This window comes from Corythoichthys intestinalis, chromosome 4 (genome assembly GCF_030265065.1).
Source record: "Corythoichthys intestinalis isolate RoL2023-P3 chromosome 4, ASM3026506v1, whole genome shotgun sequence".
Taxonomy (NCBI): Eukaryota; Metazoa; Chordata; class Actinopteri; order Syngnathiformes; family Syngnathidae; genus Corythoichthys; species Corythoichthys intestinalis.
Genome location: NC_080398.1, coordinates 25,787,822 through 25,801,349, shown reverse-complemented (window position 1 = coordinate 25,801,349; position 13,528 = coordinate 25,787,822). Strand labels below are relative to the sequence as shown.

The following is a 13,528-nucleotide window of genomic DNA, read 5'->3' as shown; positions in this document are numbered from 1 at the left end:
TTTGGAATAACAACAATTCATCCATTTTTTTTTTTTTTTTTTTCAAATAATGGAAACAAATCACTCACGACTGTTAAGAGCAAAACTTGCTCTAAAAAGTTGAAGAAAAAATCTTTTTAGTTTTTTTTATTTTTTATTTTAATAGTTTGTAAAAAAAAAAATAATAATAATAATGCAAAACAATCTTACGGAAATGCATATAAAAGCACAAATTAATCATCAGTAAATTCTTCCATTATAGATGGTCTTGTAATAATTTTTAGTATGATTGTTTTTCAATAATAAAACATTACCAAATATACACAATACTTGGAGTACATCTTTTTTTCTATGGAAATGCTAGAAATTTAAGTTATTGGCATCATTTTTTTTCAATATAGATTGTTTTTTTTTGCAGAAAAGTCTTCAAAATTTGAACCATATTAGTACTGTCATCATTTCTTTGTGAAGTATCATAAACAGTATTATGGACTTGTCACATCAAATACAGTACTATGCAAACAATACTTTTTAAATGAAGGAAAATATCACAACAGATTTTCCAATTTGTGTGGGTTTTTTTAAATCAATACTATTGATAACTCTTTTTTTCACAATCTAATTACCAACCTATTTCAGTAAAAAGACTGCATTGCAACCCAGTTAGTCACTTCCATTCCCCCAATCAAACATTTTCCACGCGTATTCCTGTTCACAACTGAGGTGGCAATGCCCCCCTCCCTCCTCTTGAGCGTGCATCCATCCTCACCCCGCATCACGCCCGTCCTCACTCCCACCCTCACCCCGGTGGCTTCTTTATAACCCATCAGTTGCTGCTCCAACCTGGAATTTGTTCTCATCGCCTCCCTGAGCGCACAATGGAAGGCGCTGACACGGCGCTCAAAACTGATTGTTGATCGATGCTACCGGATGTTTGAAAGCTCATTTATTTTCAAGGGGACTGGTTCTTTTGTTCCCTTCAAGTCAACACGTGGACTTGTTTTTGAGAAGTCTGAAGAACCGGCGTGCACTTTGTGGGAAAACCTCCACACGAGCATGCTTCGCAGTCGACGCCCAAGTGGAAAGTGACACAAGAAACATTAAAACTACTTGGATTAAATTTCATTTTGATCTGCAAATATTAAACTGGATACCACAGCACTACGGACTGGTAAGATTGACTTTCACATCTCAGTTCTTGATTTGTTTATATTTTTTAAATTCCAGAAAAGAGCGCGAGGACAAGTCAAGATCAACTACTTTTCTTAAAAAGTTATTTTAAAAAATTAAGTGCCCAAAAATAGAAGACAATGTGGTACTTTTTATATTATTGTTTCTACAAATAATAATTTTAACAAATATATTTTCTAAAAGAGCAAGGAATTTTTAAAAAAATTATTCAGTTTAATTGCAATTTGTATTTGTTTTTAACTTAAAAAAAACAGCACCGTCTTTTCAAGAAGAAACGTTGTTGCTTTGTTTTTTGTCTTCCTTTCAAAATAAAACACGTCAGCTTTCCGACATTGTTCATGAACAACTTGAATAACCGAACCTTCCTCAACTTCGTTGAGTTCACACGAAAAAAATCTCAAAAGTCAATCCATAGATTGTGGAACCACTAATTGGTCAATCTATATTGGTGGCATGGATAACCAAAAAAAGTCTGACTTTCAGCTATGAGGGGATCAACCCCAGGTTCGGGGGCAGGAACATAGAGCAGAAGAGTGACGGAAGGACAGCTCGGCGCTGTCCAGAAACCCCGCCTGACCTGCCGCACGCCAACGGTACGACGGCCGGACTGTCTGATGCCAAGCGTCTCTACTGTCAATCTCACGGCACCGCTCCTCCTCCTGTTGCTATGGGCGACGCAGCCCACCACGGCAACCAACTGGCTGTAAGTCGGACACGCCAAAGAGGGGAGTTTGTTTGTCATGCTATAACGTTTAAAAGATGGTGACATGTCTCCCCGTCCCTTTTCAGCGACTCCCCGCTTTTTTCATTGTATCTTCACCGCTGACCTTTCCCTTTTCTTTCTCTTTGCCGTCATTTGGGATTCTCCGTCTTCTTTGCCCCGCTTGTCCCCTCGTTTTTGTCCCCTACTAAAAGTTCTGCGACTTATTAACACGTCGTTCTTTATGTGCCCCCCTCGAGTGCTGATGTGCGTCACTAAACTGCAAAGGTGAAAAAACTAAAGCTCTCGAGCAAAGATGTCAAACTTATGGTTCGGGGGCAAGTTCTGGCCCACAACATCATTATGAGCGGCCCACGAAATTAAATCATGTGTCGAATTTATGTTTCGCACTAAAGTATAATTTGACAAAAATTTCTGTAGTCTTTAATTAAAGATCGAGAGTTTTTCTTTTTAACATTTGAAACAAAGGACATGATTTTCTCGTTTTGTATCTATATTTCTAAAATTTAAAGTATTTATCATTTTCTAAATTTGCTTTAATTTAAATAAAGTGGATGTATTTTTCTCTTAAAATTGGGTGTCGTTTTTCCTTTTTTTGAAAAATGTTTTCAGATAAAAAATTATTATTCCTGTAGTCCTAAATGAAATATTGATAAATAAAGAAATGAGAATATTTACCGTTTATTTAACTAGAAAATCAAAAATACATTTTCTTTCAAATAAAAAAATGGAAATTGTTTTTCTTTTATGAAAAAAAAAAAAAAATCTTCAAAAATGAATTAAAGACAATCTTTACTATTTTTCACTTTTTTAAATGCAAAAATAAAAATTGCAGTTAAACCAATATGTAAAACAATGGCGTAGGTTTGGTCTCAACATTGGCAGGGACGATATAAAAGCATAACCTACATGTACTTTTTGCTGGGGACGGGACATTAGTAAGACGAAACAGATCGGGGGAATTGGGATCAGGGATACATTTCTCATTAATATGAACCTAATTAATGGATAGGCTAAATAATCAATGCAAAATACATTTGTATTGACTTAAACTAACTTTCATATGTATTGGTTCAGGTGATACACTGTTCCATTCAAACCGTTGTTTTCAAAAACTACTAAAGAAACAGTTTGAAAACTTCCAGAATAAATGTCTGGATTTAATTAGCAAATTTATATTTCAATATTTGAACATAACTCAAATTATATTACAATACACAATCAATACAAACTTGTTAATAATCTCTTAATTATCCAGAATGCAAAAAATAAAAATTTGTCTTAAGACCACTCAACATTGTCGAGAAATTAATATAACATATACAGTGCCCTCCATAATTATTGGCACCCCTGAAAAAGATGTGTTTTTTAGCTTCTAATATTTTTTATTTTTATTCAAATAATATGGCACCTTAATTGAAAAAAAGAGAAAAATCCAAACTTCAATACAAGTGCATTCATTCAGTGGGGAAAAAATCCCACATAAAGAAAAAAATACTTGACATCAAATAATGTGTGTCACAGTCATTAGCACCCCTGGTGTTATACTTTGTACAACCCCCTTTTGCCAACAAAACAAGGTCTGGGGACTGAGATGGCCATGGGAGGAGCTTGATTTTGTGTCTGGTGAACCATTTCTGTGTAGATTTGGCCACATGTTTAGGGTCATTGTCTTGCTGAAAGACCCAGTGACGACCCATCTTCAGCTTTCGGGCAGAGGACAACAGATTTTGATTTAAAATGTCCTGGTATTTCAAATTATTCATGATGCCATGCACCCTAACAAGTTCCCAGGGCCTTTGGAAGCAAAACAGCCCCAAAGCATCACTGACCCACCCCCATACTTCACAGCCATATTTTTGTACGCTGATTAAATCCAGGCAAAGTGGCTTTTCAAACTAGTTTTTGAACTGATTTGCTCCCGATTTACATTTAACAGTTAGTCCTAGATCTGATAGGAAGAGGCACTGGTTTGCTCAGTGGAAGGTTGACTCGCACTTGGTATGAAGAAATACAACAGACCAATGGGCAAAACTTTGACCTGTTTATAAAACATGCTGTCAAAATGAGAAGAATTTTGAGCGGGAATTTGCTAAATTATTAGCTTGCTAACTTCGATATACAGAGATGGTTTTGAATTTGAAAAAAATTGCTTTGTCATCTAATTCCGATGGGTTTGGTGAATCCACATGTGAAACTTGTGGGAATCAGTACCTTTAGCAAGGTCAAGAACCACTGGTCTACACCCTATATTCAGTCCCAAAACATTTTAATAGTTTTCATATTTCACGACTCCTTGCAGTCAAGACACCCAGTGCCAGAAAAAAGAATGAGGCTTACAAAGAAAATAACACAGTGCCTATAGTCAAACATGGTGGAGATCCAACAATATTTTGGGGTAGTTTTGCTACCTCTGGCACTCGTTGCCTTGACAGTGTGCAAGGAGTCATGAAATCTGGAGACTATTAAAATGTTTTGGGCCGCAATGTAGGGTGTAGTGTCAGAAAACTGGGTCTGCATCAGAGGTCATGGGTGAACCAACAGGACAATGACCCAAAACATACCTCAAATAGCACCAAGAAATGGTTGGAGACAACGTGCTGGAGAATTCTGAGGTGGCCATCAATGTGTCCGGATCTAAATCCCATTGAACACCTACGGAGAGATCGCAAAATTGCTGTTGCAAGAAGGCACCCTTAAAATCTGAGAGAACAGGAACAGTTCTCAAAAGAAGAGTGGTCCAAAATTCCATCTGAGAGGTGCACGAAACTTGTTGATGGTTATAGGAAGCGATTGCTTTCTGTTATTTCTTCTAAAGGATGCGCAACCAAACATTGGGTTGAGGGTGCTAACAATTTTGTCCAGCCCATTTTTTGCATTCTGTGTTAAATTGTGTACATTTTGGCTTTTCTCTTCAGCTTTTTTGTGTTTTTCCAATGCAAATCCAAAAAATAAACACATTCATACTAGGGCTGTCAAAATTATCGCGTTAACGGGCGGTATTTTTTAAAATTAATCACGTTAAAATATTTGACGCATTTAACGCACATGCCCCGCTCAGATTAAAATGACAGCACAGTGTCATGTCCACTTGTCACTTGTGTTTTTTGGTGTTTTGTCGCCCTCTGCTGGTGCTTGGGTGCGACTGATTATATAGGTTTCAGCACCATGAGCATTGTGTAGTTAATGACATTGTTGTTTTGAAAATTTTACAAATTTTATTAAAACGAAAACATTAACAGGGGTTTTAATATAAAATTTCTATAACTTGTACTAACATTTATCTTTTAAGAACTACAAGTCTTTCTATCCATGGATCGCTTTAACAGAATGTTAATAATGTTAATGCCATCTTGTTGATTTATTCTTATAATAAACAAATACAGTACTTATGTACAGTATGTCGAATGTATATATCCGTCTTATCTTTCCATTCCAACAATAATTTACAGAAAAATATGGCATATTTTATAGATGGTTTGAATTGCGATTAATTTCAATTAATTTTTAAGCAGTGATTAACTCGATTAAAAATTTTAATCGTTTGACAGCCCTAATTCATACTTAAAACATTTGTAATTGCGTTAATGTCTGAGAGAAACTGTATTATCTGGAAAAATTACAGGGGTGCCAATAATTTTGTCCATGACTGTATGTATGCACATATTTAATCATAACAGATTACAGGCTCCCAAAAAAAAAAAAAAAAAAAAACAACAAAAAAAAGTATTTGTACAGTTTTTCGGTCAACAATTTCCCTAAACGATTTATTAACAATCAAGTTGATTAGTCGATTAATTGTGGCAGCCCTAGTTGGCACAGATAATGGCACTCTGAATGAAACCTTAACTACAATGTGGGCCCCCAACAAAGATGAGTTTGACACCCCTACTCTCGAAGTATACATTTTTAGGCTGTCACAAGACGGCGATGGACGTCCAATCCATTTCAACTGGAAGGGGTGGTAGCAAAAAAATGGATTGGACTTTGTCGTCAATGGATCTGAAACATTATCATAACCCTCCACCCTGTGTCTTCAGCTCCTTGGCGAGGCTGCCTCGCTCCAGGCCCGTGTCTGGCGCCGCCCCCTGTGCGCGGCTAAGGGGGCTGACCCCAGGGCAGGTGGGGGTGTGCAGGGCACGGGGGGAGGTCATGGAGTCCGTACGGAAAGCTGCTGAGATGGTCATAGAGGAGGTAGGCCGCCATTTTCTCTTGTTAACAACTGTGCTGTTATGTACTTTACAACAACTTTGCAATAAACGTTTCCATTTTGTTTTTATGGAATCCATTTTAGAACTACAGAACCGTTTTATTTGACATTTCGGACACTGCGATTGTCAACTGAAAGATATTTAGGAGACAGTGAGAGGCATCGCTCATATTTTAGGTCCATAAAACATGAAGGCTGCTCCTGGCTGTCATAAAGTGGAAGCAACTGCGATAATTTTACGAGAGCCATTAGAAGAGCTGTATGAAATTATATTGTGCCCTGACAAAGATGATAATCCTCCGTTTTGATTTACACTGTCAGACAGTGAGATACTCATGTTGAAGTGGGAATCGGGATAGGTCAAACCAATAGCAAATTTAGAGCAAGGGTTCTAAACGTGCCGCCCTGGGGCCTGCTGGACAATATTTTAATATTATTATGGTCATTCAAAAGGGACTCAAAGTCGAGTGGTTATTCCTTCCCATTGAGAGAAGCCAGATATGTTGGCTTGGGTATTTGATCCAGGATGCTGTCTAGGTGCCTCTCTGCAGAGATGTTTCAGGTATGTCCCAATGGCAGGAGGTGATTCAGGACACTCCCGCCACTGAATGGGTAGAATAGTCATTCGCTAACCTAGAGGTTGTGGGTTCAATTCTCCACCTTGGTGACCTCATCTAAGTATCCTTGAGCATAATTGAATGTTCTGACAACAAAGGCACACAAAAATTATCCATGAAAATCAAATGTATCAACTCATGGAGGTCCGGCTTTAGAGTTGCACTAAAAATTAAAGTGGAAAAACACACTACAGGCTGGTCCAACTTGCATGTAATGTCCTTTAAACAAGTCAAAACGAGGCTCAGTAGTGTGTGTGGCCTCCGCGTGCCTGTATGACCTCCCTGCAACGCCTGGGCATGCTCCTGATGAGGTGGCGGATGTTCTCCTGAGGGATCTCCTCCCAGATCTGAACCGGGGAATCACTGAGCTCCGAGACAGTCTGAGGAACAACCTGGCGGCCTGTAGGAGATTCCAGGAGACAGATTGTTACTCCAGGAGAGCTGGGCAAGGCCGTAGAAAGTCCTTAAACCTTCACAGTATTGGTATCCACTCCTTTCTTCAAGGAGGAACAGGATGAGCACTGCCAGAACCCTTCAAAATGATGCCACTGGTGTGAGGGGTTCTGACCAAACAATCAGAAACAGGCTCCATGAGGATGGCCTTAGGGCCCGATGTCCTGTCGTGAGCCCCATACTCACTGCCAATCACCGTAGAGCTCGACTGGCATTTGCCATAGACCACCAGAATTTGCAACTACGCCACTGGCTCTGTGCTCTTCACTGATGAAAGCAGGTTCAACCTGAGCACATACGACAGATGTGAAAGGGTCCGGAGATGCCATGGAGAACGTTATGTTGCTGGAAAACATTCAGGTGGTGTGTCAGTGACGGTCATGGGACGCATATCCCTGGAAGGTTAGATAATGGCACCCTGACTGCTATTACGTATCGGAATTACATCCTTCAACCCCTTGTCATAAGCTACACTTGTGCAGTAGGACCTGGGTTCCTCCTGGTCCACGACAATGCCCAACCTCATGTGGCTGATATATGCAAACAGTTCCTGAAGGGGAACTGATAACATTGACTGGCCCCCACGTTCACCTGACCTAAATCCAATAGAACACCTCTGGGACATTATGTTTAGGTCCATCTGGCGCCGCCAGGTTGCTCCTCAGACTGTCCAGGAGCTCAGTGATGCCCTGGTCCAGATCTGGGAGATCCCCCAGGACACCTTCCATGGCCTCATTGGAATCATGCCCAGGCGTTGTAGGGAGGTCATACAGGCACATGGAGGCCACACACACACTACTGGGCCTCATTCTGACTTGTTTAAAGGAGGTTACATCAAAGTTGGATCAGCATGTAGTGTTTTTCCACTTTAATTTTGAGTACAACCCCAAATCCAGACCTCCATGGGTTGATACTAGGGCTGTCAAAATTATCGCGTTAACGGGCGGTAATTTTTTAAATTAATCACGTTAAAATATTTGACGCAAATTTCGTTAACTTGTTTTAACATTTATCTTTTAAGAACTACATCTATCCATGGATCGCTTTAACAGAATGTTAATGCCATCTTGTTAATTTATTCTTATAATAGACACACTTATGTACCGTATGTTGAATGTATATATCCGTCTTGTGTCTTATCTTTCCATTCCAACAATAATTTACTGAAAAATATGGCATATTTTATAAATGGTTTTAATTGCGATTAATTACAATTAATTAATTTTTAAGCTGTAATTAACTCCATTAAAAAATTTAATCATTTGACAGCCCTAGCTGATACATGATTTTCATGTATCTTTTCATGTTAACTTTTGTGTGACTTTGTTGTCATTAAACCATGGAAAGAACAAATTATTGAACACAAGTATTTCATTCCTTCATATCTACAATGTGTTACGTTAGTGTTCCTTTTATTTTTTGAGCAGTGTACATCTTGTCACCCAGGTCTTTATCAAAACCTTCTGTGAAGACAGAGGTGGGTGACAGGTGTAGCCAATTTCAGAAAAAGTAAAAGAATGTTGAAAGTCATGCGAAATACCAGCGATGAGTGGACCGAGAAAGGTTCAATCTTGTTCCAGTTCTCTGTAACTTGAACTTCTTAACTTTTATTACATAATCGAATATTTGAAACACTTTTTTGTGGAACACCTGATACGTTGAATTTGAGACCTCTGATTTAAAGTCTTGGTTTGGATGTTAATTTAATCGCAAATGTGTTTACACATCCAATGCAGTGTCAGCACCAGTTCCGGAACCGCCGCTGGAACTGTTCCACTACCCCGCGAGGGATCAATGTATTTGGCAGAGTCATGAACCAAGGTATGTCCCCAATTTAATCACTTCACTCTTGGCTTGTCATTCATCGCAATAGACGTAAATTCTTTTTTGCCTGTAAAGGCTGGCAGCGATTATCACCACCAACGGCAGCAAATGATTTGCATTCCTGCATGTGTTCTTACCTAATTGTCTATTTTTAAACAGGCACTCGCGAGGCAGCCTTCGTGCACGCTCTGTCCTCTGCAGCTGTGGCGGTGGCCGTGACCCGGGCGTGCACGCGCGGCGAGCTGGAGCGGTGCGGCTGTGACAGGAAGGTCAGAGGGGTGAGCCCCGAGGGTGAGCATGGATTCCGTTACGTGGAAAACTGCGACACGGGGTTAAAGGCGCAGTGACTCAGAAAGAAGGACACCACTGTCATTTCAAAGTGTCAAAAGCTGTCCAGAGGGAATATTTGGGGTTTGAAAAGGGAAATCCTGACTTTAAATGAGACGAGTTAAACACAGTCACATTATTTACATGATTTTGCATTTTTACATACAGGTTTTCAATGGTCTGGCTGCAGTGACAACCTATCCTATGGAGTGGGCTTCTCACAAACTTTTGTGGATGAACCAGAACGAGCCCGAGGTCTATCGGCCGGCCGACCGCTAATGAACCTTCACAACAACGAAGCCGGCCGAAAGGTAATCAGTTTTTTTTTTTCCCCCCTTCAGCTTTGGAAATCATGCCATCATTTTCAACTATTCCCACCCTCAGGCCATCCTTCACAACATGCAGTTAGAGTGCAAGTGTCACGGCGTGTCTGGCTCCTGTGAGTTGAGGACCTGCTGGAAAGTCATGCCGCCTTTCCGGCGTGTCAGCATCGTGCTAAAGGAGCGCTTTGACGGAGCAACGGAGGTACCATACGGACACGCGTCGGCTAATCAAATTCACATGATGGGTCATTCCGTTAAAAATCAACCAAGAAATTTACCTTTCATTAGATTTTAGGGCTTTAATGAACAAAAACCTAAGTTAAACTTACACGAAATGACCACAGTTCTTCCGGTAGGTACGCCTGACTCGAATCGGATCCAGGACTGCTCTGCTCCCTCGTGACCCACTAGTGAAACCCCCTGCTGCCAGAGACCTGGTGTACCTTGCACCTTCTCCAGACTTCTGTCTCCTGGACCCTGACAACGGTATTCCTGGGACCGCCGGCAGGAGATGTAATGGTGAGTTTTCCTAATTACAGTTGATACCATAAGTTTACACACTAAAAAAAAAAAGCAAACTGTCCAGGAGATGGTCTCCCCAAGTGTTCTGAGTTGTCTGATTCAAAAGAATTATTTTAGAAGTAATACATGAAAAACACCTGGAGAAAACTTATGGTGCATCTCTTGGAAAAATAATGTCATCACAGGGGCATGTTCGACCAAGTTGTATCCTGTAATTCAGGGGTATACTGCCCATTCCAATCGATTGAGACAACAGATTTTCACCAATATGGTGTTTTACAAGTGTAATCAGTTCGTTGCAATGAGGTGCTGCTTGTTTTGGAAGAAATCTCATTGGTTAAACTGTCTGTGCTGGATCAGTTGCAACAAAAATCTGCACACAGTCGCCCTTGAGGATCAGTTTGAACACCCCAGATGTATTTAATGGGTGACAAATAGTCACTGTTGTTTGGAAACAGCATGCTCACTACACTAAATAGAATAGAGGAAGTGAAGGAGACTGATGTTGCACTGAAGACCCTGGCTGAGGTTCGACCAAGACTTGCTTGAAATCAGGAATCATTGAGATCGTCAAACAAAACTTTCCAGTGTCAAGCCCTAAAGACCGAAACAAGACCAAGACAGTGTTTTGGAAATTGAGTCTCTCTATATCCAGCGTCGACGTCTCTTGCTGACCGTGCTGCCTCCTTGGTTAGCTGTCTCCAAGTTTTTCTGTCCTCTGCCTTTCTAAAAGCTTCCTGTATTATGCTGTTACTCCATTTCTTGATGTTGTCCATGTATACCGTTCTTGGTCTCCCCCTTTTACGTTGACTCTCTATCTTTCCTTGAATTATGTCTCTCGTCATGCTACACTTTCTGTTACTACTTATGTGTGGTGCATCTATAGCCTGTCCGTCCTGGGAGTGGATCTCTCCTGACTGTGGTTCTCCCCAAAGTTTCTCTTTTCCCACTGGGATTTTTGAGTTTTTCCTTGCCGTCATGGAGGGTCTAAGGATGAGGGATGCCCAGGACATGAACTCATCTCATTCATGTACTGTAGCTGACTGTGTATCATATTGACTCTGTAAAGCCCTCCGAGACAACCTTGTTGTGATATAGGGCTGTACAAATAAAACTGAATTGAATTGTCCTAAGTAAGACATTTTCTTTTCAATTATTGCTGGTAGAAGTTGTCGCTTAATGTTTAGTTCTTCGAGAATGCTTAAATTTGTTCTTTCCAGCTGACTCTAAGTAGTCTTCGATAGGACCACATTTCTGCTGCATGTATTTCTCTTTGTTTGATGGTCCATCCCTCTGCTCCGTATGTTATGTACGTAAAAATGAGGCTCCTCAGTAGCTTGAGTTTCAGGGCGTTGCTTAATGTTCTGTCTTTCCAAATGTTGTTTAGCTCGATCATTTTCCTTTTTGCTATTCCATTTCATCTATTGATGTCTTTCGTGCAGTCTGCTGTGTTGCTTTTAATCGAGCTCTAGTATTTTAAGTCTGCGACCGTATCCAGTGGTTCTCCGTTGACCGTCAGATGTTGGTTCTGTTGTTGTCCAATAAGCATGTTTTGTTTTCTTAGCATTTAGCTGGAAATTGAATACAAGACCAGAAGACAACCTTCAAATTTTTTGCCTTGAACCGGTGTTGCTTGTACAACTCGAGATAGACAAGCATGTGAAAGATGACGATCATCTCCAAGCTAGTCGATGTTCCTATGAATACCGCTTATAATCAGAAATATAAGGTTTACGGAACTTTTGTTAATTGAAACGCTTTGGCAAGGGGCACCAGATTTATGTCAGATGAAAAAAATGAAACATACCAAGAAAAACTGATGAAGGAGGCCCAGTAATGTTGACCCAGGGCTCTTGAATCTCAGGGTGTCACAAAATCTCAAGATTATCAAGGAGTAAGAAAACTTGGTCTCAGTCACAAGCAACATGATGGGATGTGGGTTTTACTTTCATTAACAGATAGGTTAATGAAAGGGGTATCAACAATTTTCAGTTTGTTTATACATTTTATCCGATGCAATTTATCTGTTCATGTTCATTTACCCAGTATATTGTAAACCTTATATCTTGTAAACAAAACTCAGATAATATTCAATCTGACATGTTATCTGGTATCTCCCTCAGGAACCTCCCGATTGGCACCCGACGGCTGCGAGCTGGTTTGCTGCGGGCCCGGCTACAAAGCGGGCCGGGCTGAGGTGGTGCAGCGGTGCTCCTGCAAGTTCTCCTGGTGCTGCTCGGTCCGCTGCCAGCAGTGCAAGAACACGGTCACCATTCACACCTGCAGAGTTTAAAGCCTCTCCAGTCACTATCATTTTCCTCCCTAATCAAATAAACCTAACACTTTAGATGAAAGAACCCCCCAATAAAACACCAGACAGACAGACACTCCTGAACCACAGGATGAGTATATGACTATTCTACCACTGATGACATGTTTATCTCTAAATCATCTGACTTAAACTCATTTTTACAACAAAGCAGTAAAGGCTGTTCTGAATTCTAACTTACACGTTGACCCACAGGGCGTTGTTACTTTTTACACATTTGTAATACTGAAACCGACAAAAAGCAAGCACAGATGTGCATGCACACGAGTCACTCATGAAATAATGCTCAGCATTCCATAACAAAGAAAAAACAGCTAATCTCATACCGAAACGACAACGCTCTCAAGCTGAACGCAAGAATCACTAACCGTGAAACGTAAAAGCACTAGTCATTATTTCCTAGGTTTATCTACTATGTTCACATGCTCTCTGTCCATTTATTTATTACACACCGGACCCAATGTTGCACTTCAGTTTTCAGCAGACATGTTCAACCGTTGAGAGTAACTTCTACTGACATCTGTCCATTTTTTTTTGTGCCATCGTGACAGTCGTTTTTAGCTTTGTTCATGTCATCTAATAAACGCTGTAGTTTTATCCCACTAGACTGATGATTCCTTTATTTTTAGTCAGCTTTACAGAAACTGCAGGTCTTCCAAATTGTTTTTGTTGTATTGAAAATTTGATCCATGTAATTTTAAGGTTCAACTAGTATTTTATTTTTGTATGACATGATATCACAATGCCACCTTATAATTATTGATCAATACTTCACTGTGAGACTTCAATCAGGAAGTGGTCCAACCCGGTTCTTACCTCACAAAAGATGGGATTCTTCAAAATGAGTTTAACACTATTAGGGTAGGTGCAGACCACAGGTCTTAATTAGTGCTGCAACGATGAATCGATTAACTTGAGAAATTCGATTAGAAAAATATTCAAATTAAATTTAGCTGCTTTGAGTATTTAATTCAAGTGGCGTTGTAATGGTTTGTTTCGAAAGTGTTTGCATTTAGTTTATTGATTTGGGTG

At 40.0% G+C, this 13,528-nt stretch overlaps 1 protein-coding gene across 1 annotated transcript; it reads left to right on the top strand.

Moving 5' to 3' along the window:
• Positions 1–796: 796 nt before the first annotated feature.
• On the top strand, positions 797–13,093 carry wnt4b (wingless-type MMTV integration site family, member 4b). Its single transcript, XM_057833828.1, has 9 exons — positions 797–1,150; positions 1,654–1,873; positions 5,932–6,085; positions 8,908–8,992; positions 9,155–9,286; positions 9,491–9,633; positions 9,707–9,847; positions 10,002–10,164; positions 12,291–13,093. The coding sequence occupies exons 2-9, from the start codon at positions 1,785–1,787 to the stop codon at positions 12,458–12,460; spliced, it is 1,077 nt and encodes a 358-aa protein (XP_057689811.1). The 5' UTR covers positions 797–1,150; positions 1,654–1,784; the 3' UTR covers positions 12,461–13,093.
• Positions 13,094–13,528: the final 435 nt, after the last annotated feature.

Coding starts and splice junctions, on each gene's coding strand:
- wnt4b (XM_057833828.1), top strand. CDS start 1,785: ATGCCAAGCGTCTCTACTGTCAATCTCACGGCACCGCTCCTCCTCCTG. Junction 9,634..9,706: donor ACAACGAAGCCGGCCGAAAG/GTAATCAGTTTT, acceptor TCCCACCCTCAG/GCCATCCTTCACAACATGCA. Junction 10,165..12,290: donor CGCCGGCAGGAGATGTAATG/GTGAGTTTTCCT, acceptor TATCTCCCTCAG/GAACCTCCCGATTGGCACCC.